Source organism: Cervus canadensis, chromosome 15 (genome assembly GCF_019320065.1).
Source record: "Cervus canadensis isolate Bull #8, Minnesota chromosome 15, ASM1932006v1, whole genome shotgun sequence".
Lineage (NCBI taxonomy): Eukaryota > Metazoa > Chordata > Mammalia > Artiodactyla > Cervidae > Cervus > Cervus canadensis.
In genome coordinates this window covers 73,710,598-73,738,508 of record NC_057400.1, presented here as the reverse complement: position 1 = coordinate 73,738,508, position 27,911 = coordinate 73,710,598, and the positions used below count along the sequence as shown (strand labels likewise).

The 27,911-nt window shown below is 36.6% G+C and overlaps 1 protein-coding gene across 1 annotated transcript in view; it reads left to right on the top strand.

Moving 5' to 3' along the window:
- UGGT1 (UDP-glucose glycoprotein glucosyltransferase 1) overlaps positions 1–27,911 on the top strand; it is a 112,400-nt gene that overhangs the window by 13,192 nt on the left and 71,297 nt on the right. Inside the window, exons 5-17 of the mRNA XM_043487693.1 lie at positions 3,039–3,151; positions 4,785–4,959; positions 6,312–6,408; positions 7,237–7,315; positions 9,300–9,400; positions 10,064–10,163; positions 11,462–11,522; positions 15,717–15,808; positions 16,982–17,132; positions 19,533–19,652; positions 20,732–20,817; positions 25,043–25,178; positions 27,114–27,245. Of these exons, the coding sequence (XP_043343628.1) occupies positions 3,039–3,151; positions 4,785–4,959; positions 6,312–6,408; positions 7,237–7,315; positions 9,300–9,400; positions 10,064–10,163; positions 11,462–11,522; positions 15,717–15,808; positions 16,982–17,132; positions 19,533–19,652; positions 20,732–20,817; positions 25,043–25,178; positions 27,114–27,245 (1,443 nt within the window). The remainder of the gene's footprint in view (positions 1–3,038; positions 3,152–4,784; positions 4,960–6,311; positions 6,409–7,236; positions 7,316–9,299; positions 9,401–10,063; positions 10,164–11,461; positions 11,523–15,716; positions 15,809–16,981; positions 17,133–19,532; positions 19,653–20,731; positions 20,818–25,042; positions 25,179–27,113; positions 27,246–27,911) is intronic.

Here is a 27,911-nt window from a genome sequence, read left to right as displayed (position 1 = left end):
ATGTGAGAGACTTTATGGCAAAATGATCTGATTTTATCAACAAATACATTAAAAGGAAAAGAGAAGAGGTAAGGAGGAACTTCAAGAGAAACTTAAAAATGTGTCACCTTAATGTGGTGTGTGGATCTTACTGGATTTTGAGTTGAACAAACTTGTAAAAAAAATAGAGAGCAAGAGAATCAAAGCTGTTTGTACCCTGATTGTATGTTTGATATAAAAGAAATGCTAATTTTAAAACCATTTTTAAATTCTGAAATGAAATTGGTATAGACAGCAACTCGCAAGAAATGTGTAGTGTGATGCATTATGATGAAGTGAACACTTTTGTGATTTTTACCCAGGTCAAGAAATTGAACTTAGCTTGGCACCATGGAAGCCCTTCGTGTGCTGTGTCCCCACCACAGCTGACTTTTGCCCTTCAAAAGGAGTCACTTTCTTCTTTTGGAATCATTTGTTGTTTTCTTTTAAAAAATCATTTCATTGCCCAAGATTGCCCAAGTGCCTCTCCATACAATAGAGTTTAGTTTTCTCAGTTGTTTTACAAATTTATTAATTTTGGGGGGGGATTGTGGTCTCTTAGTTTATAGGTTCTCCCTCCATCCCTTTCTTTTCTGTTGAGTAACTTACAGTTTGCCCTATACATTTTTTTTTTGGCCACACCAGGTGGCTTACAGGGGATGTTTGTTCCCCAACCAGGGATTGTATCTGGGCCCTGGCAGTGAAAGTGTTGAGTCCTAACCACTGGACTCCCATGGAATTCCCAGTATATCGTTATCATTGCAGAAATTTTTCTTGTAAGACTAAGAGGGTTACTGTTCTTCCCCCTCCTCTTTTTTACAGTAACTTTTTATGGCATTTGACACAGACTTTCTCTGCTCAATGTGATGTGAAATTTGTTTTCTTTAACCTCCCTGGTTCCCTATCCTGTTGATTTTATGTTATGTTAAAATATGGTGACTTTAAAAAAAGGTAGCTTGCTTTTTGAAATTTCCTGACTCTGTTCCCTTCTTCAGCTTTTATTTGGACTTTTTCTTTTATTGTCTCTTATTTCTGTCCTACTCAAGTATTATTCTGCCCTCAAAAGTTTCTCCTTTGCATGGGGCCCTTCCCTGGACGGGAGTCCTAGCTTGTGAGTTCCACGTTCACAGAGGTCAGACTGCCATGTGCTTACCTAATATTAGGCTGAACAAAACCAGTTGGTCCATCATACTTGCCAGTGAAAACCTGTTGGCTGTTTCAGGGTTTTCTTATTCTCAGAATCATTAGAATCTCGGCAGTTTCCCTCTGCTTCCATGACCTCTGATAACTGCAGGTCTTTCTGCATTTTCTATCATGGAGAGTTCCTTCCCCTTGGTTTTGTCATAGATGTGGTCCATTGGTTTCTGTTGTCATTTTTGCTCTAATGAGGGCACTTAAGAAGACTGAAAAACTCTGCTGCCAATGGCCATCAAAACAGAACTGTATGACTTTTTTTTTGGTTGTTTATTTTAAAGCTTGAGATTTTATTTGTTTACTTGTTTTTAGTTTTTGGCTGTGGTGGGTCTTCCTTGCTGCATGCGGGCTTTCTCTAGTTGTGGTGAGCAGGGGCTGCTGTTAGTTGCAGTGCAAGGGCTTCTCACTGCAGTGGCCTCTTTTGTGGAGCACGGCCTCTGGGGTGCGTGGGCTAAAGCAGTTGCGGCTCACGGGCTCTAGAGCACTGCATGAGTAGCTGTGATGCCTGGGCTTAGTTGCTCCGTGGCATGTGGGATTGTCCTGGACCAGGGATTGAACTGGTGTCCCTTGCATTGCAAGGCAGATTCCTAACCACTGGACCACCAGAGAAACCCTGTATTACTAGTTAAAAGTGGTAATGGTGGTATGATTAAAAAAAAAACAACTCTGTGTTTTGGGAGTTCCTTGATGGTCTAGAGGTTAGGTCTTTGGACTTTCACTGCCATGGCCCAGGTTTAATCTCTGTTAAGTGAACTGAGATTCTGCAAGCCACATGGTGTGACCAAGAAAAACTAAATAAATAATTTTTGTGTTTTAATGAGAGATACTGAAACATGCATGAAATGTTATTTGGAGTGCATATCAAAATGATCCAATGAAGTGTGGTAGGACAGTGGAGAAAATAAGATGTGGCCATAAATTGATAATTACTGAAATGCTCATCATGGGTGCATGGGAGTTTATGGTGCTATTCTTTCTTTTTACAAATAGAAGTTTGGAAGTTTTGTAATAACTTTAAAAAAGACAATGTAACGAAAAGTTTTAATGTTGATTTTTCATAGCAAGCTTTCCATTTCTCCCCCTCTTTCCTTAATTATTTGTATTCCAGCCATAGAAAAGAACATTCAGTATGAATATATTACCTAAGTGACATCAGTGCACATAGCAGTGCTTGTCACCGTGTCCTTTCTCTTTCCCGTTTCTTTACACTCGTGTGTCTCGCTGTGCCTCTCAGCAAAGGTGGGGGTGGACTTGTGGTGGTGTGCCTGGGCGTTAGTACGTTTTACTCTGAACATACCCCATAACTCATTCAGCCTTTCTTTTACATATCTTGCTGTGCTCCTGGGGTGATTTCACCTTTCCATCTATGCTCTTCTTTTAGTTCTGTGGTTTTTTAGATGCATTGTCAGTCTTCCTGTTTCAGGGAAGGGCTTTGCATTAATCTGCATATTATACTTAAGACTACATTGTTACACTTTGACACCTCCAACTGACGTTTGTAAGCTTAGTTTTCTGCAAGGTACATATTGTATTCCCTGGATAGCTTTTGATATCTTCTAAGATAGAATTTTAAAGTTCTGTTTTCGGAATAATAATCACACCTACTTCATGGAGTGATATTGGGAGGAGCTAGGTGAACTAGTATAAGAAGGAAAGTAGTGAAGTATAAAACTCTTATTCCTGTCACATGATAAATGTTCAGTAGATGTTGCCTTTGTTTTCACTGATGTTTTATTATCATTTTATTACCTATTTAGAATATTCAGTTTTTATCTTGTCTTTGGTTAGAAATTATTTTTAAAAATGTTTTGTATCTTAAATGACAGATAGCAGCTGATGAACCGCCACCAGAAGGATGTAATTCATTTTTTTCAGTGCATGGAAAGAAGACTTGTGATTTTGATACCCTTGAGACTCTTCTACTAACAGCTTCTGAAAGGTACATTTGTGTTTATTTAAGTGTCCTGCATTCATTGGGATTTCTTCTATTTCAAATGCACCTTCTGATTTTTCTTCTGGGTTTTGTAGTTCGTGAGTATAGTGGTTTAGAATATGGATTCTGGAACCAGACTGACTAGATTTAAATCCCAACTCCATCACTTAAAATAGTTTTGCCTACTTAAGCAAAGTATATAACCTTTCTTTCCTCATCTTGTTTCGAAATAGAGATAATAAGAGTACTTACTGTTATTTACTAATGACTATATCAGAGATGTTACATAGGCTTTTTCATCAGCTTAGTAAAGAATATTCTGTGTATTAAAACCAGTGCCTGGAGTAATGATATTAATGGTAATGATCTCTAAGGATAGTATTACTTTCAGACAAAGGAGATTATTTAAGATAATTGCAAGCTTAATTTGAATATTGGTAATTAATAGGCTGACTTTTTTACTTAAAGGTAGGTTTCCTGTGATGGACAAATAATAGGTACTTCTTGCTATCTGGCTAGGGCAGTAACCCCTCTTTATATCCTCTCATACTTTTGTAGATAGGATAACAGCGATCTCTCTTTCTGAGGTTGCTCTGTGCCAGAAGTGCCAAGGGTGTTTTAGATGAGGAAGTTCTTCTTTAGTGAGATCACCTGCTCAGCATCTGTCCTGTGCCCGCCAAATGATATGCATGCTTTTCCCTCAGGGTGATAACCACAAACACAGTGAGCAGCATTCAGCATCTCAGTGGGGAGGTGTGGGCTTTTGAAACTGGCTGCATGGCAAAGTGCTGTTCACTGGGGAACACAAGTTGAAAAATTCTTTGTCTCATTTGTTACAATAACGCAGACCTTTATAAAGAAAAGAGTGATAATGTTTCCTCTTCTGAGATGTGGTAACTTTTTAATGGATTGGCATATATTCTCTTATCCTTTTTTTCTGTGGTTATAAATTTATGCAGGTAGGTGGGTTTATTTTTATAAGAGGCATCTTCCACTTAGTACATGTAGGTGTACCTCCTTAAGAGGGATTGGTAGGTCATAAGGTCTATGCATTATGATCTGTTAATTCCTTGATGCCATTCTTAAAGGAGTTTTCTTGAGGAGGGGAGTTTCAAAATTTATGACGAAAACCTAAATAAATGTTAGATCCAGTAGTAGGATGATCATAATGGTAAAAATGATAGAGAAGGGAGATGCTGTGATTGGGCAATTATGTGCTTAAAATCATCCCTGCTGTTTTGCATTACTCACACTTAGGTTTTCAGATAAAAAGATAATTATATTCTATTTATATAGTAGAATAATTTACTAAAGTTTTAGTACTATGAGGTCTGGATATGTATTTGTTTCCTGGCTCCCCCCTCTTCTTTAGGAATTGGTAACAATTTCTAGTCAAAGTCTACATTTTATAATTTATATAATTTACATTTGTTATTTTTAATTATGCACCAATAAGACTTATATCTGACAGTATTCTTACTAACTAAAAGCTATTTAAGATTGTGATCCTCAATTTTCTATTAAGATGCTTATAATCTTTACTTAAATTATCATTGCTGTAGCTTCATTTTGTACTGTTTTTAACATTTAAAAACTTTTTTAAAGTTAACAGTCTTAAGCTTTTAATATTTATTTTCAGACCAAAACCTTTATTGTTCAAAGGAGATCACAGATACCCCTCATCTAATCCTGAAAGCTCAGCGGTTATTTTCTACTCTGAGATTGGCTCTGAGGAGTTTTATAATTTCCACCGACAACTTGTTTCAAAAAGCAATGCAGGCAAAATAAATTACGTATTCAGACATTATGTATCAGTAAGTATTGACTTGTTACTGTTTTAAATGTTAATTTGCCCAAGACAACCTTAGCCCTTAAGCTAATAACTTCACCCTTTATAAAATGACTTGAACTACTTCTTTGGAAACTGTGGTACTTTCATCAAATCTGTTATTTATACTTTGCTTGTCTTACTGAAGAAATGTAAATAATTATGCTTTAAAAAATGACTGTATAAAGTTATGCTTTAAAATTTTTAAATAAAATTATGCTTTAAAAATAGCTTCCCAGGTGGCTCAGTGGTGAAGAATCCATTTGCCAAGCAGGAGATGCAGGTTTGATCCCTGGATCAGGAAGATCCCCTGGAGAAGGAAATGGCAACCCACTCCAGTATTCTTGCCTGCGAAATCCTATGGGCAGAGGAGCCTGGTGGGCTACAGTCCACGGGGGTCACAAAGAGTCAGACACGGCTTAGCAGTTAAACAACACCAATGTAAAAGTTACGTTTTATTTCAAAATGAACTATGTAAATTACATTTAATTTCATCCAGATTTAATATGGGCATCATACTATGAAACTGATTCTTGAATTCAATTCCTTTCTAAACCCTTTTTTTCCCCTCCTTTTTGGAATTTTTCATTTGGTAGAAGGAGGAGAATGTCTAAAGAGATAAAATCTAGCAGAATTGGTTTGAAATTAAGGTTTTCAAACTTTGGGTAGCATTTAGCATTTAAAATATTTATATGTAAAGATCGTTAGCCTTTAAAATCTCTTTGTCATATTGAGCTCAGTAAATACTGAGTGTTAAGTTCCTGTGGAATAAAAATTTTAAAGGAAGACTTACATGAGCAGAACCAGATTTGTCAGTATCCAGTTTCTGACCCTGCCCTGCTATGCTCTATTGCTGGTATTAAAAGGCCATCCTCATTCAGGATGATGGCAAGCCTGTGACATTTGGTTAGCCCAAACCCTATCTGAAGACATTTAAATTCAGTAAAAAAATGTTCACACACAAACACACATATTTACACACATGGTCTCAACAAAGCACTTCAAGGTTTGAAACCTAACCAGTTTTCAACCCTGTGTAGGTCCAGAGCTTCTTTTTTATTTTCTCCATTTCTTCATATAGTTTGGTGACCATTATACTTTCCACTATGCCTTCATCCAGTTTTGTTTCTACCTTGGAATCCCAGTTCTCACACTTGTGGCAGGATCCACAATCTAAGGATTCCCATAGAAGTTCAAGCATATCCTGAGTGCATAATCCTAGGTGATGACTACATGACATTAATGTGGTTGCACTCTGTCTGCCATGGTGCATTAAGAGCTAGGTGGTCATGATGGTGTGGGAGCTCGGTGGTGATGGAATGCTTGCTCTGTCTGCAGAATCCCAGGAAGGAGCCTGTTTACCTCTCTGGCTATGGTGTGGAGCTGGCCATTAAGAGCACTGAGTACAAGGCCAAGGATGATACTCAGGTGAAAGGTGAATTTGTAAATTAAGACCAACGCGTTTTCTTTAGATACAAGTTAAAGGGGAATAGAATAGATCGAGGAGAATGATGAAGCGGTGTTTGAATCTTGGTTCTGTTATATTTGAGCTGGGTGACAAATTCTGTAGGGTGAAAAATTCCTAATGTTTTACTCTATAGAACGTGGTTAATGATACATGCCTCTTAAAGTATTTGTGAAGAGAAAATAAGATGTATAGGTAAAAAAATTTTACAAAGTTTTTTGTACAATAAAGTTCAGTAAATAGTAGCTACTGTTATTGATAATAAGTAGCTCACAAACAGTAATTAACTTGTGATCCAATATGAAATCTTAAACTATTAATTAACAGTTTAATTTTGTTGTTGTCATTTTCTGACTTGGAACAGTTTATTGTGGATACTTCTTGTAATATGCTAGGGTTTTGAATTTCAACAAGGTTTATGTGTACTCTTTTTATGTCTTTTGCTTTATTTTAAAGGTAAAAATGGTTGATTTTGGTACATGGGAGGTAGCTTAGCACTTCATTTTTTTCTCAATAGTTATATCTAGGATTAAGTTGCCTAGTTACAAATTCCTCAGAATTTTGATATTGAAATATCTGTTATTCTTAATTTTGAAGTATTTAAATTAAAAATTTCCAAAGTTCAAGGAAAAATACATTCTTACTTTATCCAGGAACACAGGATATATCAAAAACACATTTATAAATGCTATTATAGTTTCAGGTATTTTAAAATGTTTTCTTATATTTTTCAAATTTTATGAAGTTAATATTTTTATATTCTGAATGATTAGACATGTAACTGCTGTGCTTTTGTAGGAACTGAAGTTAACACCACAGTGATTGGTGAAAGTGATCCTATTGATGAAGTTCAGGGATTTCTCTTTGGAAAGTTAAGGTATGTATATTCTTTTGAGAGAGGGTTTTTCTCTCTTTAACTCTCTAGGCTTCTTAGCATTGTAAGTATCATCTTTCTCATTACTATATCTCTTGTTTCTCAAGAGTACTTTACATATGTAATCTGATATGAGAAGATGACCATTTAGTTTCTAGTATGTTTATGATTTTTAGTAATTCTGAAGCACATTATTCTTACATGATACTATGACTGCCTGCTTATGGCTTAAGTTGATTTCCCTTTTTGGACCTTGTAGTTGGTGGCATTAAAGTTACATTCCACTTTTTGATTCACGTAGTAGGAGAAATCTAATAATTTTATGTAATCTTTTCCTGAGAAAATCAAGTGTATTTTAACTTAAAGAGGTTATAGCTATTTTTCTTTGCTTGTTTTTGTCTCTTAAAAAAAATTATTGAAGTATAGTTGATTTACAGTGTTGTGTCTATAACTATTTACTTATGCTCAGCATAGTTTGAAAAATTGCAAAAGAATTATAATAGGTATGGAAGATTTTATGTGTTCAGTTGAAATACATTTTATTGCAATTTTCTTTATATGAAAGAAGATAGAAAATGGCTTTTTGAAGAAAATTTCATTAACTGTTTTATGAAAGGATCTTAGAATTTTTTACCTGAAAAATCTTAGCTTTTATTTTAAATGTTGCAGCTATTTCTGATATGACTTCTCATTGTTCTGAACCCTGAATTCTGCTCAGGGCTGAGGGAAGTCTTAATTAGGACATCTATAGTGTGCTTTTTTAAAAAATAAAAATAGTATATGTAGGTGTAGTTTCATATACTTTAGCTTTAACATTTGGTTGAGTAAAATGATGTAACAAGTTTAGCAGAGATGATTTCATGTAGAGTGACTGCACATACTGAGTTCGTCCTGTGCATATGTACGTTTCTTTGTGTTGAACACCAATTATGGCCTCATTAGTATGCAATCAGGTTCCATTTTTATTGCATCCAGATTTCCATAGTTCCTTTTCATATTCACGTTTTATGTTTGTTTTTTGGATAGCATTATGATTTCATGTATTTACAGCACAAAGATGTTGTGTAGAATATTGAAGACATTTTCTTTTATGGACATTCAGAATAGTTATTTAGCTATTTAAAGTAATTGGCCATTTTAACCTACTTTTATCATGAACAAAAGTTTGTAGTAACTCAAATGGATTGATTGGATGGTGAGTGATCTGAGTAAATGTTTTACTTTTGGCATGTTGTATTTAAGAAATTTTGAGTTATAATATTTAAAAACAATTAGTCTACTCCATCTGTTTTTCTGATCTAAATGATATATCTCTGCCTCTGAAAATTTGTTTTACTAACTTTAAATAGAAGGCACTGTATTTTGAGATAAAACTAAGCAAAATCCAGTTATTTTGGATAGCTTGAATTATATTCATTTGAGTAAAGGATTTATGGGCAGGTATTGAAAGAAATTCATTTTGGGACTGGCAGCAAGGTATTTCCAGTTTTATTTTGAGAAATTAAAAAGATTCAGGAAAGGAGAATAATATACCCACATACTCACCACTCAGAATTGATTGTTGCTATCATACTTGCTTTTCTGTATGAAAGAAACTGTGAATTGAGTTTTTTCCCCTTCAACATAATGCCTTCTTTTCCTTAAAGAAAAAGAAGAAACAAGTTGAGTAAAACACAGTGAACAGAGTTGAGGTCCTCTCTGTTCCGTACTCTCAGTCCCACTCCTCTCCTTCCCCTCAAAGACAGAATCACTTTCGTAGTGATGCATTTTTAAAATCTGTGTTTTTTTTTTTTAATCTGTGTTAGTTTTTAAATGAACTTATTAATTTTTTTTAAGAAAAGTAGTTATACTTTAATATTTTTCCTATATTGTAGGATTTTTTTTATTATGTAGAGGGAAAAGTCGTGAAGATAAATTTGAGGCCAACTTCTAAATGCTTTGGGAAAGAAAAGACACATGAAAGGAATTGATTTTGTGTTTCTTTCAGAGACCTGCACCCTGACCTGAAGGGACAGTTGAAAGAACTCAGAAAGCATCTCGTTGAGAGCACCAATGAAATGGCACCTTTAAAAGTCTGGCAGTTGCAAGGTAATAAAAATGTAGAAGAATTGTTTTAAAGTTTACGGTGTTAAAAAAGTTAGAATTTGTATTTGTTTGTATTTATTCACAGATTTTAAGGGTCATGTGATTTATTATGATTTATCAGAAATGGAAGGAAGTCCTTTTGTAGACAGATAACACTTAGCAGAATAATATATATTTGTAGACGAGTACCAGATCTTTCTCTCTTTGACCAGATGTGTTAGTTTGTAAAACTAGAAACAAGCTTGTCAGAATCTTTGCGTTTCTATATGTGTACATTTATTAAACAGTTGGATGCTAAAGGCATCTCAGTATGGCAGGCTGTGCTCTTCTGGTCTAAATAACTATATATCAAAGTTTTTTTCCCAAGGTAATTTACTAAAATCTTCTGCTATACTTTGTGATATGTTGTAAATTCAGAAGAAGGAAAAGGATTTGGGATGATTAATCCTGTGCTAAATGTGTTGGTGTGTACCCTAGTGTTTATGCAGGCAGATCAAGGAACAGCTACAGTAAACACTCCAGGGGCCTGTGAACTGTGTAAAACCTGGATGTGCTCTGAAATGGTGGCATTCTTAATTACCAAGAAGATAATTGGAAATAAGTGTTTTTTCCTGCTTCTCATGTGTCTGATTAACACACTTCAACTTCTGTTTGACGCTCTTGCAGATCTAAGTTTTCAGGCTGCTGCACGAATCTTGGCTGCTCCTGTTGAGTTAGCTCTCGTAATCATGAAGGACCTCAGCCAAAACTTCCCCACCAAAGCCAGGTAACGTAGAGTAATACAGTTTGAGACAGTCTTCTTTTTAACGTATGTCTAATTATGTCCATGTGTATGCCATGCTGAAGTCACTAAAATATGAAAATGCTTAGAAAATTACAGTCCTGTTGCTACCAGTACTGTAATACTAATGGTACCGTCTTTTTAAGAAGGCACCCCTGCCTCGTGTGGTTGAAGAGAGCAACTTTGCAAATAATCACGTTCTTCAGCAATAAGACAGAAATAACAGTGCCTGCCTTTCAGGATTAGATGAGTTAACAAAATTTAATGTATGCAGACGTAACTAATCTAGGGTCTGCTGTGGACTCTAGTGCTTTTGTTCCTAAACAATTTCATATATATTGTCTTAATCAATCTTGATGAAGGAAATGAATTATAGAGGCTGACTTGTTCATAGTGACTGATTAAGGTTTTGAATGCAGCTTTTCTGCATTGCTTTCAGTTGTATAAAGGTCCTCTACTTCTCATAAATATGAGGCAAACTTGTTTTAAAAGCCACATTTTCAGAAACTTAAATGATTGTCAGTCCTTTACTTGAGTAATTGAATGAGGTGTTTTAACTGAGGTGCTTTTGTAAATAAGTTTGTTTACTTGGTTAGTCGTGGAAAACACTTAGACAGGACTTAAAAATCATGTAGTACGTCCTTATTTAGTCATGTGTGCTGCTGACATGTGCGTGTGAAGTCGCTTCAGTTGTGTCTGATTCTTTGTGACCCTGTGGACTATAGTCCACCAGGCTTCTCTGTCCATGGGGATTCTCCAGGCAAGAATACTGGAGTGGGTTGCTGTGCCCTCCTCCAGGGGATCAAACCTGATCTCTTACGTCTCCTGTATTGGCAGGTAGGTTCTTTACTACTAGCAGCACCTGGGAAGCCCTGTTGAAGAGATACATATGCTTAAAAAGGTTGAGCAGTCTGTAGCCTTAACTTATTTAACATTATCCTTTTATTCTATGAGCTGTAGAGATGATGTATAGGAATAGAGTTGCATATATTTAACTAAGTTCCTGGAAATAACTGCACTTGCATTAAAATCAGCTATTATTATTACTTTTCCTTGGTTTTATATCTTGTGATAATGAACAATATACACATCTGAGAGGAGAAATTTATTTTATCAATTGTAAAGGTTTAGAGTTTTTTCCATTTAGTTTTTTTTGTAATTTATTGAACAGTGTGTTGTTTCATATAGGGAAGTTGAAGTCATGTATATCAAATACTGAGCTTCCCTGGTGGCTCAGAAGGTAAATACTAAACCAGTCACTGATAATGTTTTTCTTTCCTTAGAGCAATAACCAAAACAGCTGTGAGTTCAGAACTTAGAGCTGAAGTGGAAGAGAATCAGAAGGTACTAACCAATGGAAAATAGTAGCCTTTCTATTTTGTATTATATCTTTAAAGATGCACAATTGTGAGTTAAATCAGTGACATTTAATGGTTTTACTCTTCTTTTATTAAAGATGATGGTATTTTGATTCATTTATGGAATCTTTTTTATACTTTCCATTTTTAATCACAGTTGAATATGAATATAACTCAAAGCTTCAAATAATGTTATCAGTTTCTTTAGAAAAATAACATCCGCCCCTAACATGTCCCACTCCCTGTGTATCCCCCTTCCCAGAAGCATCTGCTTTCAACTCCTGATTTCCTTTGATATTTATCTCCAGATCCTAGCAAGCTTAAATTGGTACTTTCTCATTTTCCAGTCTCATAGATTGGCTTCTGTTACAATGGTGAGGTTTAACTTTCTTTCACCGCAGTCCCTCTCCTCCCACTGTCTACCAGTACTTCATACTGGCACTGTCCCCGTCTCTCTATTATCCCTGTAGTTTTGTCATGATTATATCAATTTTTGATCTGCTTTACTGTGGACTGGTTGTTCTTTGTGTCTAGTGTTGTGCTGTGATTAGTCGCTCAGTAATGTTCGATTCTTTGTGACCCCATTGATTGTAGCCCACCAGGCTCCTCTCTCCTTGGGGATTCTTTAAGCAAGAATGCTGGAGTGGGTTGCCATGCCATCCTCTCTTTATGTCTAGTACATATCAGTTACCTTGGGACCTTCCTTTAACCTCTTTTGTTGGATCTCCTATCTCTTGGATTCTATGTCTTCTTTGATTTTGGTTTATTCCCTTATTTTGGTGCAGCAAATCATTCTTCATGAGAAGGGTTGTGTGTGAGGTAAATTCTAAGAAATCAGTTTTCCATTTTTTTTTTTGTGACCATGCTGTGTTGCATGGATCTCAGTACCTGACAAGGGATCAAACCCGCACCTCCTGCAACGAAAGGGCAGAGTCTTAACCACTGGACCATCAGGGAAGTCCCTTCTGTTTCTGATTTTATCAGTAGCTTGTCTGGGTATAGAATTCTAGGTTGGAAGTTATTTAGAAGTTTGAAGGCATTCCTCCTTGGAATTGTGGTTTCCATTATGGCTTTTGAGAAGTCTGAAGCCTTTGTATGCTGGGCTTTTTTATTTGAATCATAAAATCTTTTCTTTGACCCTAGTAATCTGAAATTTCACAGTGATAATGCCAAGAAGGGCAATGCCAAAGAATGTTTAAACTACCATAAAATTGCACTCATTTCACACGCTAACAAGGTTATGATCGAAATCCTTCAAGCTAGGCTTCAGCAGTATGTGAATTGATACTTTCAGATGTACACGCTGGGTTTATAAAAGGCAGAGGAACAAGAGGTCAATCTGCTAACATTGTTTGATCATGGAGAAAGCAGGGGAATTCCAGAAAAACATCTGCTTCATTGGCTGTGTTAAAGCCTTTGTCTGTGTAGGTCACAAAAAAACTGGAAAATTCTTAGAGGGATGAGAATACCAGGTCACCTTACCTGTCTCCTGAGAAACCTGTATGCAGGTCAAGAAGCAACAGAACCAGATGTGCAACAACTGACTGGTTCAAAATTGGGAAAGGAGTACATATTATCATCCTGCTTGTTTAACTTGTGTGCAGAGTACATCATGGGAAATGCTGGGCTGGATGAATCCCAAGCTGGGAGTTAAGATTACTGGGAGAAATAGCAACAACCTCAGATAGGCAGATGATACCAGTCTGATGGAAGAAAGTGAAGAGAAACTAAAGAGCCCTTTGAAAAGGGTGAAAGAGGAGAGTAAAAAATCTGGCTCAAAACTCAACATTCAAAATTCTAAGGTCATGGCATCAAGTCCCATCACTTCATGGCAAATAGAAGGGGAAAAACTGGAACAGTGACAGACTTTATTTTCTTGGGCTCCAAAGTCACTGTGGATGGTGACTGCAGGCATGAAATTAAAAGATGCTTGTTCCTTGGAAGGAAAGCCATAACAAACGTAGACAGCATATTAAAAAGCAGAGACATCACTTTGCCAACAAGGGTCCGTATAGTCAAAGCTATGGTTTTTCCAGTAGTCATGTACAGATGTGAGAGTTGGACCATAAAGAAGGCTGAGTGCTGAAGAATTGATGCTTTGGAACTGTGGTGCTGGGGAAGCCTCTTGAGAGTCCTTTGGACAGAAAGGAGATCAAACCAGGACATCCTAAAGGAAATTAATCTTGAATATTCATTGGAAGGACTGATGCTAAAGTTGAAGCTCCAGTACTTTGGCCCCCTAACGTGAAGAACATTGGAAAAGACCCTGATGCTGGGAAAGATTGAAGGCAAAAGGAGAAGAGGGCAGCAGAGGATGAGATGGTTAGATGACATCACTGACTCAATGAACATTATTCTGACCAAACTCTGTGAAATAGTAGAGGATGGAGGAGCCTAATATGCTGCAGTCCATGGAGGTGCAGAGTCGGACACGAATTAGCGACTGAACAACAGCAATGCCTTTTAAAAAAGTCCTTGTACTTTTTAGTGGTTTGTGGACCTTTTAAATCTGGAAAATCATTTCCTGTAGTTTTGGGAAATTTTCTGGACTTATTTCTTTGCATTTTGTCTTTTTGGTTTCTCTTTTCTGTTTTTCTAGAACTCCTGTTTACTCTTAAGATGTTATACCTTCTTGAGTTGTTTGACCTCATTAAAAATCTTTTATTTCTTGTTTTCTAGTTCTTTTGTCTTTTATTTTTAAACTTTTCTGGGATGGATTTTCAGACCATTTGTTGAGATTCTTTCCTTTAGTTGTCAAATTTTTAATTTGCAAAGGTTATTGTTAATTGGATTCTTCTCTTTATGGTGTTACTTTTCTGAAGATATCAGTGGTTCGTGTGTGTGCTTTCTTCTCTTTTCATAGTCTGTTTCCTTTTAAGTTGCCTTTCTTTTTGTTTTGGCCTCTTTTGTCTTAAATGTTGGAGGCTCTTCTGAGATATCTGGTGATCTCTCACTAACTGCTCGTATTGGAGAGCAAGGCAATAAAAATCTGATTGAAATCCCTAAGAATGCAGCTTTGTGACTGTAGGCTAAGGTGATATGGTCATTTCTTAGGGCACTCCTGTGACAGATCTTTAAACTTTTCGTCTTAACCTGTGTAGTCTCCAGAAAAGGATCTTCTCATCTTCTGCCTGGCAGAGTTGTTGAAGCCCAATAGAGCAGAGCATTTGATAACTTCCACTCGGTCACCTGTTTTCAGCATGGGATCCCTGCCCTCAGCTGTGTTTCATTTCTCATAGATCCCAGTCAGTCTTTCCCACAGTCACAGGATGCTGTGTTTGCAGCCTGGGAGTGAGCAGATGTGGAGTTTTTCTTTCCCATGTGAAAATTTCTGATTCTCGTTGATGGAGTTTTCTATTATCTACCCTTCTCTTGCTTACCATTTATCTTCTCAGGGCAAAGAAGCAAAAGCTGTGGCTTCTGCATTGTTTTCTCTTGTGTATTTCCCACACAGTGCTAGATCTTAGAGTTAATTTCTCTTGGTCCACTGACTGCGGGGTCATGAAGGGAGCCCAGCGGTCCCTGCTGCTCACCCCCAGCCCTGGGAGAGCTTAAGGGATCCAAGTTCTGTCCCTAGTATCTGATTTGTTCCTTTTCTTCTTTACTGTGTGGTGTCGAATATATGATTAACCGTTCCAGTTTTCTTGGAGAGAAAGAATTGAATGGAAAGGATAGAAGTCAATAGAAGCTAAGATATGGTATCAAAGCAGTGTTTCCAATGGGTTAGGCAGTTCTGAAGGCTGCAGGGCTGTGCAGTCAGTCATGTGTGTTCCACCATGACTGTGAGCATCAGTTGGAGGGCCCCCTAAAGGCCAGGCCTTAGAGAGCTTGGGTGCATATAGGTGCCACCCTTAGCTCAGCGACTCAGTATCTTGGTATGCCTTAGTTTGGAGGTTTAAGGGAGGTATAGGGTTTTGAAACCCTTTTGGATCAGATCCCTGGACTTCATCCAGAAGGCCAGCTGTTAGTGACTGCTGGCTCAACCTTGACTAGCATCACAGACAGGCAAGGGTAGCAGAAAAGTAAATCTCAGCACTTGGCTTATTGAATACCCTCCCTACCCCAACATTGTAGGAAACAGTGTAATAATCATTGTCAATATTTGTACATAAAGCCAGAAATGTGGAAATTTTTGTTAAACATTCTCTTCCTACTCCTTAATAGATTTTTAATATTTCAGTATTTCAAGGGAACTTTAGGATTACAGCCTGGAGATTCAGCACTATTCATCAATGGACTTCATATTGATTTAGAGACACAAGATATATTCAGGTATGGATAAATATTTTTCACTCTGAAAAGTTTTAATGATGTGTGGCTGCTTATGATATGTCCAGACTGTTGTCCCTCTTTGATGTGACATGTTGCAAAACCTGATGACTTATCAGCCCAGTGAATGCATTTAGGTAGTCCCTATTCTGGCTGGGATGGGCAGAATGATACTTGGCCATTTTTTATCATAATGTACATCTGATACCTTGGACATTTAAGGTCCAAGTGTCTATTATTTGAATACCTATCTTTTTGTTAAAATGTGGTTTAGGATTAAATTTCTCTAAATTGTCCCCATAAATTTTGGGGTGGGTGGGTGTGGAAGACAAGTGGAATTCTGATTTTATCTTTGAAGTTAAAAGTGACATAGTTGACACTAAGGTTTTATAATAGTGAAAACAAAAGCTATGGTTGGTTAATGCTTCAGAAGAAGCAGTTTCCACAGTAAGATACTTTTCATGTTAATTTAATCAGGCTTTTATGTGCTTTCAGACCTAGTAAAAAATTGGTAAAGAACACATTAAAAGACTGCCCTTGTTTTTATTTCATATTTAAAAAAACTTTAATTTTCCATACTATTACAAACTGTGTACTAGCTTTTTGTAAACACTTTTCAATAATGCAAAGATAAAGGAACTAAACAGTAAAGTCTTCATTTCATCTTATTTAATCTTCCTTACCCTGCAAACCTTTTAAGTTGGGTGTGAATTCCTCCAGACCTTTTTCTATGATCATATGTATGTGGGCCTTGTGGGAATTGATACTGATATTGAAACATATGTTATTTAGTATATTTTTTGGTGTTACTAAATTATTTTCAGATAGTTGTAGGTTCATGTACAGTTATAAGAAATATCACAGGGAGATTACTTTAGTGTTTTTAAAAACATTCAGTGTAAAATCCAGATTTAGGATTATTTCATCCTCAAATTGTGTGTGTGTAGTTAATCTCTACACAATGTATACATTGGTAAGTATAAATAAGTATCAACCAAGAAGCAAGTCTTACCCACTGTGTTCTGCATATTTGGACAAAATGAAGCAAGGGAAGAACCTCCTCTTTTGGTTTCTCAACTAGTGTGATGGGGCATTGAGTTTGAACTGATGAATTTTTTCATGGTGAGAATTTTTTTTTTAGAGCCTTTTTTCCTAAATACTGTTTTTTTCCCCCAGTCTGTTTGACATATTGAGGAATGAAGCTCGAGTGATGGAGGGTCTACATAGACTGGGAATAGAAGGCCTTTCTCTGCATAATGTCTTGAAACTGAATATACAGCCCTCTGAGGCCGACTATGCTGTGGACATCAGGAGCCCTGCTATTTCGGTAGGTATTCTGTGAGTGTCCAGGGGGGGATTTGGCCAATTATTTTATTATGGATTTTGCATCTGTCTTCTATGAAAGATAAGTTATTCCTGTCATCTCTTTCATTGGCATCAAAGATTTGCAACAACTGCTTATATGGCATATGTGTGTATAATAAAGTAGGCTCTTAAATGCTCCAGAAAGTTGAGTCATTTGGTTTAATGTGGTTAAGATGGTGATTTTTCGAATTTTATATCTCCTTAGGAATCAGCTGAGCATCTCTTGGGAAAGTGTTTAGTTTTTAGTTGCATGCTGGTCTTGTGTGATTTTGTTTAAAAATATTATTTTAGCTACCAAGCCTCTTTAAGAAAAGACTTCAATACTGAATGATTTATATAGATTAATATCTTCTATATGATGTCTCTGGGCCTTTGTCTCCTCAGATATAAGAGACTAGAGGGATTAGAGCTGCCTCGGGTAGTTGTGGTGAAAGTGATACAAGCAGTAGAGACGTACCCGCACCTTTAGCTCTCCAGGCCCTTTTTCTTGGTGTCTGTCCTGCATTTAGTTTAGGGAAATTTTTTGGAAAGGGGAGTAATACAGAATGTAGGTGTTTCCTACTTGAATTCTTACTTGGTGTTATAACTGTTATGTTGATGAATACTGTTACGTGATTTGTTTTTCTGTAGAATTTTTTTCATTACAGAGTAAAGAAATTGACATAATTAACAATATAGGACCCATTGCCATACTTAGTAAATGTTAGTTTAATCATTTCATGTTTTCTTGGAAGAAAAAAAGTTTCGGTCAAAGCCCTCTTTATATCTCTTCCTAGTTCCACCCCTCTCCTCCCTGCAGATAATTCATCTTTTGAAGTGGGCATGTATCCCTCCTGTCACTTATTTGATCATTTTCTTCCCTGTCATATGTTTTTAAAATTTTGAAAAATGCCATATCTCAGTATCCTTCATCAAATGAAAAAAAAATGAGTTACTCAGCAATTTTTTCAAGACTTATCTGCTTGATACATACAGGTCTCGTTTATCATATCATCTTTTATATTTTTCTTATTTTAAAAAAATATCTTTTATAAATTCACAATGTGGAATTTAAGATGTACAAAAGAGTGTGTGTTGAAAAAACTCTTCACCGAGATGTCCAGTTTTTCTTCCTAGAAGAAACAGGCTTTATCAATTCATTGTATATCCTTCCAGAAATACTCTTTATTTACCTGAACAAAGTATTATTCACATACTTTCCCACCCTGCTCTTTTGTACAGATATTATGTACCATTTAATTCATTCATTTTTGATGAAAATTTAGTTGTTTCTAATTTTTTACTGTTTTGAGCAGTATTGTTATGGCCCCTTTGTACCTCTCTTTGTACATTTGAGAATTTAATATTTGGGATAGATACCTAGAGCTGCAGTACTTGGATAATAGCAAAAGTTTCATCTTTGAAGTGAAGTGAAGTGAAAGTTGCTCAGTCATGTCCAACTTCTTGTGACCCCATGGACTCTAGAGTCCATGGAATTCTCCAGGCCAGAATACTGGAGTGGGTAGACTTGTGGGATAGATACCTAGAGCTGCAGTACTTAGTGGTAGGATAGTAACAAAAGTTTCATCTTTATTAGGTCATTTTCTCTAAAGTGACTGTTCCAGACTTCAGAATTGGATGAAAATGCCCATTGTTCTATATTTTTGCCTATTCTTGGATATTGACAATATGAGTGAAATTACATTGTGCTTATTAGTTTATATTTCTTGGATTACTAGTGAAGGTGTGTATCTTTCCTTGTGTTAATTGCGTATTTAAATTTCCTCTATAAATTCCTTATTCATATTTTTGACTCATTTCTATTTCTCATATGTTTCTTGCCTTTTTAAATTGATTTGTTAGATTTCTGTAGATGTTCTTGACACTAGTCCTTTATTGATTTTGTAAGTTGCACATACCTCCTTATATTCTGTGGCTTGTATTTTAGTCACTTAAACAAAATTATTGATTTATTTTTGGTGGTGCTGAGTCTTGATTGCTGCATGTGGCCTTTCTCCAGTTACCGAGAGCAGGGCTACTTCCTAGCTGCCGTGTGTGGCTGTCCCCTTGCAGTGGCTTCTCTTGTTGTGGGGCACAGGCTCTACGCTTGTGGGCTTCAGCAGTTGTGGCACATAGGCTTAGTTGGCTCACAGCGTGTGGGATCTTCCTGGACTAGAGATTGAACCTGTGCTCTCTGCACTGGGGACATTACCACTGGACCACAGGGAAGTCCTAGTCATTCATTTTTCTACTTGATCTTTATATTTTTGAAAATGGTCTTTTCCTACGTGATTATTCTTGAAATAAAGTCTTACTGTTGTTTTTGCAAATTTCACTGGTGGTAACTAAAGTATATACGCCATGTGTGTTCTTTTTTTTGTAGTGGATCAACAACCTGGAAGTTGATAGCAGATACAATTCATGGCCTTCTAGTCTACAAGAATTGCTTCGCCCCACCTTTCCTGGTGTAATCCGACAGATCAGGAAGAACTTGCACAACATGGTAAGTGAAACTTCTTTGCTGGACCATGATCTCTATTTCTCCCTTCCCTTCTTCCTTTTCTATCATATCTACAATGTTCACTTCTCTCCTTTACTAGTTGCTTCTCTGCCTCGCTCCCGCCCCCCACTACCACCACTAAATATGCTCTCTTTCTAGCTCTATGTTCAAACGGAAAGGGTTTGGAAATGTATTCATTGATTGTAGGGCTGTGAAATGTCCACATAATAAGGGATGCTCCTCATCTTTAAGTTGAAGGTTTAGATTGTCTTGAGTTTTAAGATAGTTTTCCTTTTTCACTCAGAAGATAAATATATCTAACATTTTTCTTAAATAGCTTAATCCATAAAATTTGATAGTTCATTCTCTTAAATAAATCTTTGCCAGCTCCTACTTTTTATCCTTATTCCACTGCTTTAGAGAGATAGAGGTTCTTAGTTGGCCCTCTTTCCCCATCTCATGTCTTTCTCTTCCCTCATGCAGCTCCTGAAGAGATTGGGCAGGTGAGGGCCGAGGTTGGCTTCCTCAGAACTTTTTAGGGAAATTATCTTCTGTACTTCCGTCACTCTTAAAACCCCTTTTTTTCCTTCCTAGTCAAAATTTCAGTCTCTTTTTTTTTCTTGGAATATGAAATAATTTATTAAATGAGAACTTTATTTGATTCAGTGAGATAGCTATTAGTTTTTAAAGCACATCATGAGAGCTTAATACATGATACCTATTATTGTGGTCAAAAAATTGGGTTCTGCCCTTTGAAATGAATACCCAAGAAGCTAATCTCTGTTTTCTAAAGGGGAAGGATTAATAAAATATGTATTGTTAAGTAGTGAAGAATAGAAATAAGGCATCTGGATGTAGTTTTCATGTTAGCGTAAAATCACGAGAAAATAATTTAGTCTTTGAGTACCATGTTCTTTGAATACAGAGGGAGGATAACTGCTATTTGTATAATTTCTTTTTTATAACGTTCAAAAGTAGCTGGAGAAAAACGGCCAACCCAATAAAAAGACTAAGGCATTTTTACTGACCCAGTGACATTTGAGTAAATGTCATTTCATGTTTTCCTTTCCCTCTTCCTATAGGTTTTCATAGTTGATCCTACTCACGAAAGCACTGCAGAGTTGATTAACACAGCTGAGATGTTCCTCAGTAATCATATACCACTAAGGTAACATCATTGTTGATTTGATAATATAACAGTTGAGGTTTTGTTTGTCATTCTTTTTTTTTTTTTTTTTTTTATAGCCCGCCGCCGCCGCCATGCTGCCCGGCCAGCGCGCGCACAGCCGGCGGGGGCCTGTTTGTCATTCTTAAATGCAAATCTGGTACTACTGAACTTTAGGATAATTAATTGTGGGGATCATTAATGACAGTTTTATCTTTAGCTCAGTATGAAGCCAGTGTATTTTGGGGTAGAGAACTTGATGAATAGAATCTTACTGTCATTGAGTTATTAGTAAATAGCCCATGTAAAAATAGCATGTGATTTCAGTTTATTTCCCAATGGAAGGGAATTTTCCTACAGAAGTGTCCACATCACAAAGCCTACCTCCACTTTTGGCAGAGATAAGAAGCTTTGCCAAGAACTTTTGTTAGATTCAGAACTAAATGTATACACAGCTTTTTATAGATGCAAACAGACACAGTTATTTCACTAAATAGATTTTACCAAATCTGCCAACGGAGTATTAAATGGCTGAGTTTCCACTGTGCCTTTTAAGAACAATGTTTTAAGGTTTTACATATAAAGGTTAAGGTATTTTCACTCACATTCTAAATAATATCTGATAATTTTATGAGTTGATAAAAGTTGAATTCTTAGAAAACATGAAAATAAAGAAGAAAAGAGTGCTTTAGTTAACAAATGTTATTGTGTGTTCCATACTCAGCACTGAGCTAAATGCTGTGAGTGGTATATAAGGCACATTTCTACCCTCTTGGAAAAAATGCTGTGCCTACTTCCCTGTAAGATACTTGATTAAGGGCTGAGTTATATCCTTACTAGTTATAACTTCTTTGGAATTTCAGGGAAACAAAAGACTATAGACAGTTATTTGGGAAGGACAAAGGTTTCATGGCAAAGTTGGATTTAAGTAGACTTTGAAGAAAAAGGTGGGTTTTCACTGATGGAAAAGCAGAGGTTTTGAGTTTAATGAAATTTTTAATGTAAACATGAATACTACCTGGCTCAGTGGCGGATTACAGCCAGAGCTATGTTTGATTAAAAGGGAAATATAAGAGTAGTCATGTATGGATGTGAGAGTTGGACTGTAAAGAAAGCTGAGCACTGAAGAATTGATGCTTTTGAACAGTGGTGTTGGAGAAGACTCTTGAGAGTCCCTTGGACAGCAAGGAGATCCAACCAGTCCATCCTAAAGGAGATCAGTCCTGGGTGTTCATTGGAAGGACTGATGCTGAAGCTGAAACTCCAATACTTTGGCCACCTGATGCGAAGAGCTGACTCATTAAAGACCCTGATGCTAGGAAAGGTTGAAGGCGGGAGGAGAAGGGGACGTCAGAGGATGAGGGGGTTGGATGGCATCACTGACTCAATGGACATGAGTTTGAATAGGCTCTGGGAGTTGGATATGGACTGGGAGGCCTGGTGTGCTGCGGTTCATGGGGTCGCAAAGAGTCGGACACGACTGAGCGACTGAACTGACTAATAAGAGCAAAGAGAAGTTGGCTCATGGCACACAGTAGGCACTAGTTAAAAATTGACTGAATTGGATTGAGAGACAGGAACAAGGAATATGGTCTTCGGATGGCAAGGGTAGATAAAAAGAAGACATTGGCCTCACAGGCGTGTTGTGAATAGTCGGGGGAGAGGCAGACCAGCAGTTGTTTTCCTTTGTTGCGTTGATGTGGTGGCTGGGTTCTTGGCAGTTCAGTGAGGAGAGGAGAGAACGAATCTGAGAGCCTTCTTGCTGGTCCTTGATGAGGGACTGGGCCTGGAAGAACCCAAAGTCTGAATTTGGGGGCTTAGTTAACAGAATGACTCTAATGCCCTTTTTAGAAATTGAACACCTGGGAAAGGGAAGTATTGCTACTTAGTGAGGAGATAATTGGGTTCTCTCCCTTATTTTTATTTTCATAAAAATAATATTTAGGTCCTTCCTGCCTGGAGCTTACTCATGGGATTTCTGTCATAAGAGAGATTTAAAAAAAAACAAAGACAATTTTTAATCTAAAAACAAACCCTCTCAACCATGTTATCTTTGGATACACAAAATTTGCACATACATTCTGAGAGCATGATGTTTGAAATATGTTTATGTTTTCTTCTATTTAAGCTGTACTTTAAAAAAAATGAATAGACTTTGTGTATTTTTTAGAGCAGTGTTGATTAAAGAACTGATGTTGCTGCATTCTTATTAATGAAAGTCCATAGCTTATATCCGGGTTCACTGTTTGTGTTGTACATTTTGGGAATTTTTACAAATGTGTAATGACATGTCTCCACCATTATTTTGCAACAGTATCATAGATTAGTTTCACTGCCCTAAAAATCTCTTTTGTGTCACCTGTTCGTTCCTCCCTACCTCTCTCCCAATCCCTGCCCACACCGATCTTGTTACTGTCTCTGTAGTTTTTGTCTTTTCCCGAATCATAATGTATAAACCATTTTCAGATTGGCTTCTTTCACTTAGCAGTACAGTATGCTTTTAAGTTTTGTCCATGCTTTTTTGTGACTTGATACCTCATTTCTTTTTATCACTGAGTAATATTCCATTATATGGATGTCCTATAGTTTTTCAATCCATTTACATGTTAACAAACATCTTTGTTGTTTCCAGGTTAGGGCAGTTATGAGTAAAACTGCTACAAGTATTTGTATGCAGGTTTTTGTATGGATATAAGTTTTCATCGCATTTAAGTAAATACTAAGTATGATTGCTTTACCTTACAGTAAAAGTGTATTTAGTGTTTGGAGAAGCTGCCACATTATGTTTGAAATGGTCGTATCGTTTCACATTCTCACCAGCAACATGAGGGTTCCTATTGCTCTACATCTTTTCCAGAATTTTGTGTTTTGGATTTTATCCATTCTCATCGGTGTGTGGTGGTATCTCATCACGGTTTTAATGTGAAATTCCCTAATGACCGTGACTTTGAGCATCTTTTAAAAAACAGTTCTGTAAAATGTATTTATTTATTTTTGGCTGCACTGGGTCTTTGTCACTGCACCCTTCTTTCTTTAGTTGTGGCAGGTGGGGGCTCCTTTCTGGTTGTGGTGCGTGGGTTCTCAACGTGCTGGGTCATCTTGCTGTGGAACATGGGCTCTGGAGCACCGGCTCAGTAGTTGTGCTGCAAGGGCTTAGTTGTCCTGTGGCGTGCGGGATCTTACCTGACCAGGGGTCAAACCTGTGTCCCTGCATTGACAGCTGAATTCTTAATTGCTGGGCCACCACGAAAGTCCTTGAATGTCTTGTAATATGCTTTTTTGCTGACTGTATGTCTTGTTTGATGAGGTGCTTGTTCAGATCTTTTGCCCAGTTTAACTTTTTTTAAATTATTAGTTTTAAGAGCTTTAGGGTATTCTGCCTATCAGTCCTTTATCAGATGTGTGTTCTGCACAGATTCTCAGCTAGTCTGTGGCTTATCTTCAGTCTCTTAGCAGTTTCTTTTGCAGAACAGAAATTTTTAATTTAAATGGAGTCCAGCATACCCAGTTCTTTTTGTTGTGGGTGATGCTTTTGGGGTTAGACCCAAGAAATTATTGCCAAACCCAGGATCACCTAATTTTATCCTGTGTTATTTTCTATGAGTTTTACAATTTTGTGTTTTACATTTATGTCTGTGATCCATTTTAGTTAAAGACTGGCCGTTTTTCATTGCTTTTGCTCTGAGATGGAGCCTAGTGGCCTCTATAATCACCAATGCATATTTTTTTTGCCAATCTGTAAATGTGTGATGGTGTCTCTTTGTGGTTTGTTCCTTTAAGTTTTAAAATGTAATTAACTTTGGGTATAGCTTTTTACTTAATGACAGTAGTAAAAATTTTAATGCTTTCCATTTGCCTATGATGTTCATATTGCTGGGGTGAATCTCAAAATCCACCCCACCCATGTATGTTTTCACATTCTGAGAATTTTCACTTCTAATTTTGATTTAAAAACAGAACGAAATCTCCATCTAAAACTATAGCAATACCTTATATGTTAGTGATGGTCTCATTTCATGATCTTGAAACAACTTGCTTCAATAGTTATAGTCTAAGCCACCTTTGGGAACTTGCTTTTTTTATTCTTAAGTGACGAATGCCTTTGCCAACCATGTTAAAGAATGATGTGAACTGTGTTTTGTAAGACGATGCCTTTCCTTTTTTTGGCTGGTTTCATTCTTTGAGATGTTTCATTTGCTTCTTTTTGCTCATCCCTTTCTCCCCCCAGACTTGGTTTAATCTTTGTAGTTAACGACTCTGAAGATGTTGATGGGATGCAAGATGCTGGAGTGGCTATTCTGAGAGCGTATAACTATGTTGCACAAGAAGTGGATGATTATCATGCCTTCCAAATTCTGACACATGTATGTTTTTGTTCAAAATGGTGAATAATTTCTAAAAATCTAACTTACTCTCAGAAACAGTATGTGGTAAGGGGATTCTATGTTTCTGGAACGAGAACAAGGTAAATTATTCACAAACTTTATGCATTTTATATGTTAGGAGTTGCCTTTATTGATACACTAATATTAATAAATGTTAATAATAGATTGTTGAGATTTCAGCTAAGATTCCTTAGATACTAATTCCTTAGATACTAAATACATTAATATATCTTAGTCTTCTGCCTTTAGGCAATTTGAAATCCTGATTAATGCCTTTTGGTAACTGTGATGTTCTCTACTTGTTTAAAAAACTTAACTTTTTTTCCTTTTAAGACCATCATGATATTTTCATTAGGAATCCATTTAATATTCAAGTCATAAAATTCTTATTATCTGTTTTCTCTATTTTTAGCTGGAAACTCTGAAATGTTCTGAATTATATTTATGTATTTTGAGATACTTGCTCAAGTTCAGAGAATTCTCCTTGTTTTTTTTTCTTTCTATTTTTGAGTATTAAAAGTTTATAAGTAGTAGTTGTTTTTTTTACAGATTAGTGTTAATTATTTAAAAGCTATTTTAAAGCAGTTGATTTTCACCACTTCTATTTTACCTGTAATCATGGTGGCAGCCTGCTGTTTATTATGCTTGTTTTGTCTATTGTTTAGAGATTCAGTCAGGGGCTTTTTTTTAATTAATTGAAGTGTTCCTTTATGTATTTGGCCAAGCTTTATTAAAGATGCACCCTTTACAAAGAAGAGTAAGGTCTCCCCCATCCTCCAACACCTTACGATCTATTGGGGGACACCTCCACAGAGGTGGTTTGGTTCTGTGTAGCGCCGCTGGCTGCAGCAGCATGAAGACCTCACTGCACTTGGAGTGAGGGTGTTCTTGTGGAGTGTAAAGTTGTCTCAGCTCTGCACAGGCGAACAAACAGGAGTCAGTGAACAATGACTGCAGATCAGAGGTAGTGACTCCAAGTTGTTAGCATGACTTGAACGGAATATTGTGAGTGCAGAGTGGAGAAGGGAACCTAGTCATTGAGCCCATTAGGCTGGGTAACAGGTATCCGGGTCTAGAGTTAAACTCCAATCCAACTGAAAAACCTCATTTTGATGCGTATAATGGAGATGGATCTGATGAAGGGTGGAGAAAGTGGCAGAAGTAGTAGTTGATGAGCTGTTGCTGTGACCTCTGTAAGAAATAAGGGTGGACCCATGATTAGCAGTAGGCTGTGGAGAATGAAACAGGTTCGTGTGAAGTTACTGAGGATAAGGGGTTTAAAGTCTGCTTTTTAAAGTTTTTTCCCCTCATAGCTATGTGTATGAGGGAAAGGATAGTGAGTTTTCTTCTTCTTTTTAGTCACAAAAGGAAAAAGAATATGTTTGTTATTAAAATTTTTTAAAAATAATATTGCAACGTCAGTTAAAAATCTCTTCTCTCCTCTCCTTAATTCTGCTCCCTGAAGGCAGCCACTATTAAAAGCTTGCTTAGTATATCCTACATATGCTTAACTATATGCACAGACACAGTTTTGTTGTTTGTTTTATGTCTGCCTTTTACAAACAGGGATTATGCCATACATATTTTGAAACTCTTTTCCCCTTAAACATCATAGACATTATTTCAAGGATTACTTATAAGTATTCAGATTTTTTAAAAATTAACAGATTTTTGCATTTTGGACTTTTAATGTGAGTATGAACTGACTGAGTTATTTTACGAATATATAGTTTCTAACTTAAGAAGGCCTAAGGAAGTATACAGAAAAGGGAGAATTGCTAATATGTCCCATTTGCTCTTTAAGAGAAATAGCTATTGTTTTTTTTTCCCTCTGCATTTTGAAATCTTTTGTAATAAGTACTCTGAAATTTGGATTTGAAAGTGTAGTTGGTTACTTGGTTTTTCTTTCTTTAGATGTATAACAAAGTAAGGACTGGAGAAAGACTGAAAGTTGAACATGTGGTCACTGTCCTGGAGAAGAAATATCCATATGTGGAAGTGAATAGCATTTTGGGAATTGACTCTGCTTATGATCAGAATCGGAAGGTAAACATTCTCTGGTGTTTCTCATCTGACTGCAACACTATGCTTTCCTTACCTCCCCTTATTATTGAAAGTGAAAGTCACTCAGTTGTGTCTGACTCTTTGCGACCGCATGGATTATACAGTCTATGGAATTCTCATAGGCCAGAATACTGGAGTGGGTAGCCTTTCCCTTCTCCAGGGTGTCTTCCCAACCCAGGGATCGAACCCAGGTCTCCTGCGTTGCAGGTGGATTCTTTACCAGCTGAGCCACCAGGATTTTTATTAATATAGCTGGTGGTGGTGGTGAAATATTTAGATACTTACCATTTTAAAAATTTAGAAACCAGATCACTTTTTTATCTTTGCAAATATAGTTTATTTTTCAATTTTGTGAATGTATCACTGATCTTTAGCTGGTCTATTAACTATTAAATTGAAAAATAATTTATCTTTATCATGCAGTGGTAGTACTTATGTGATTTATGTTCCAGATAAAAGCTGTTGCATATATATGATGTATGCTTGTCAGGGCATGATGCATAGCCTAATGTATGTCATGTGTTTAATTGTTTAGGCTAAAGGTGGGAATGCAATAAGAAATGTAATAAACAGAATGGCAAAGTCTGATATTAAAGATATAGGGAAATATTTTAAAATCTTTATTTAAAGATAATAATGAGACATGTA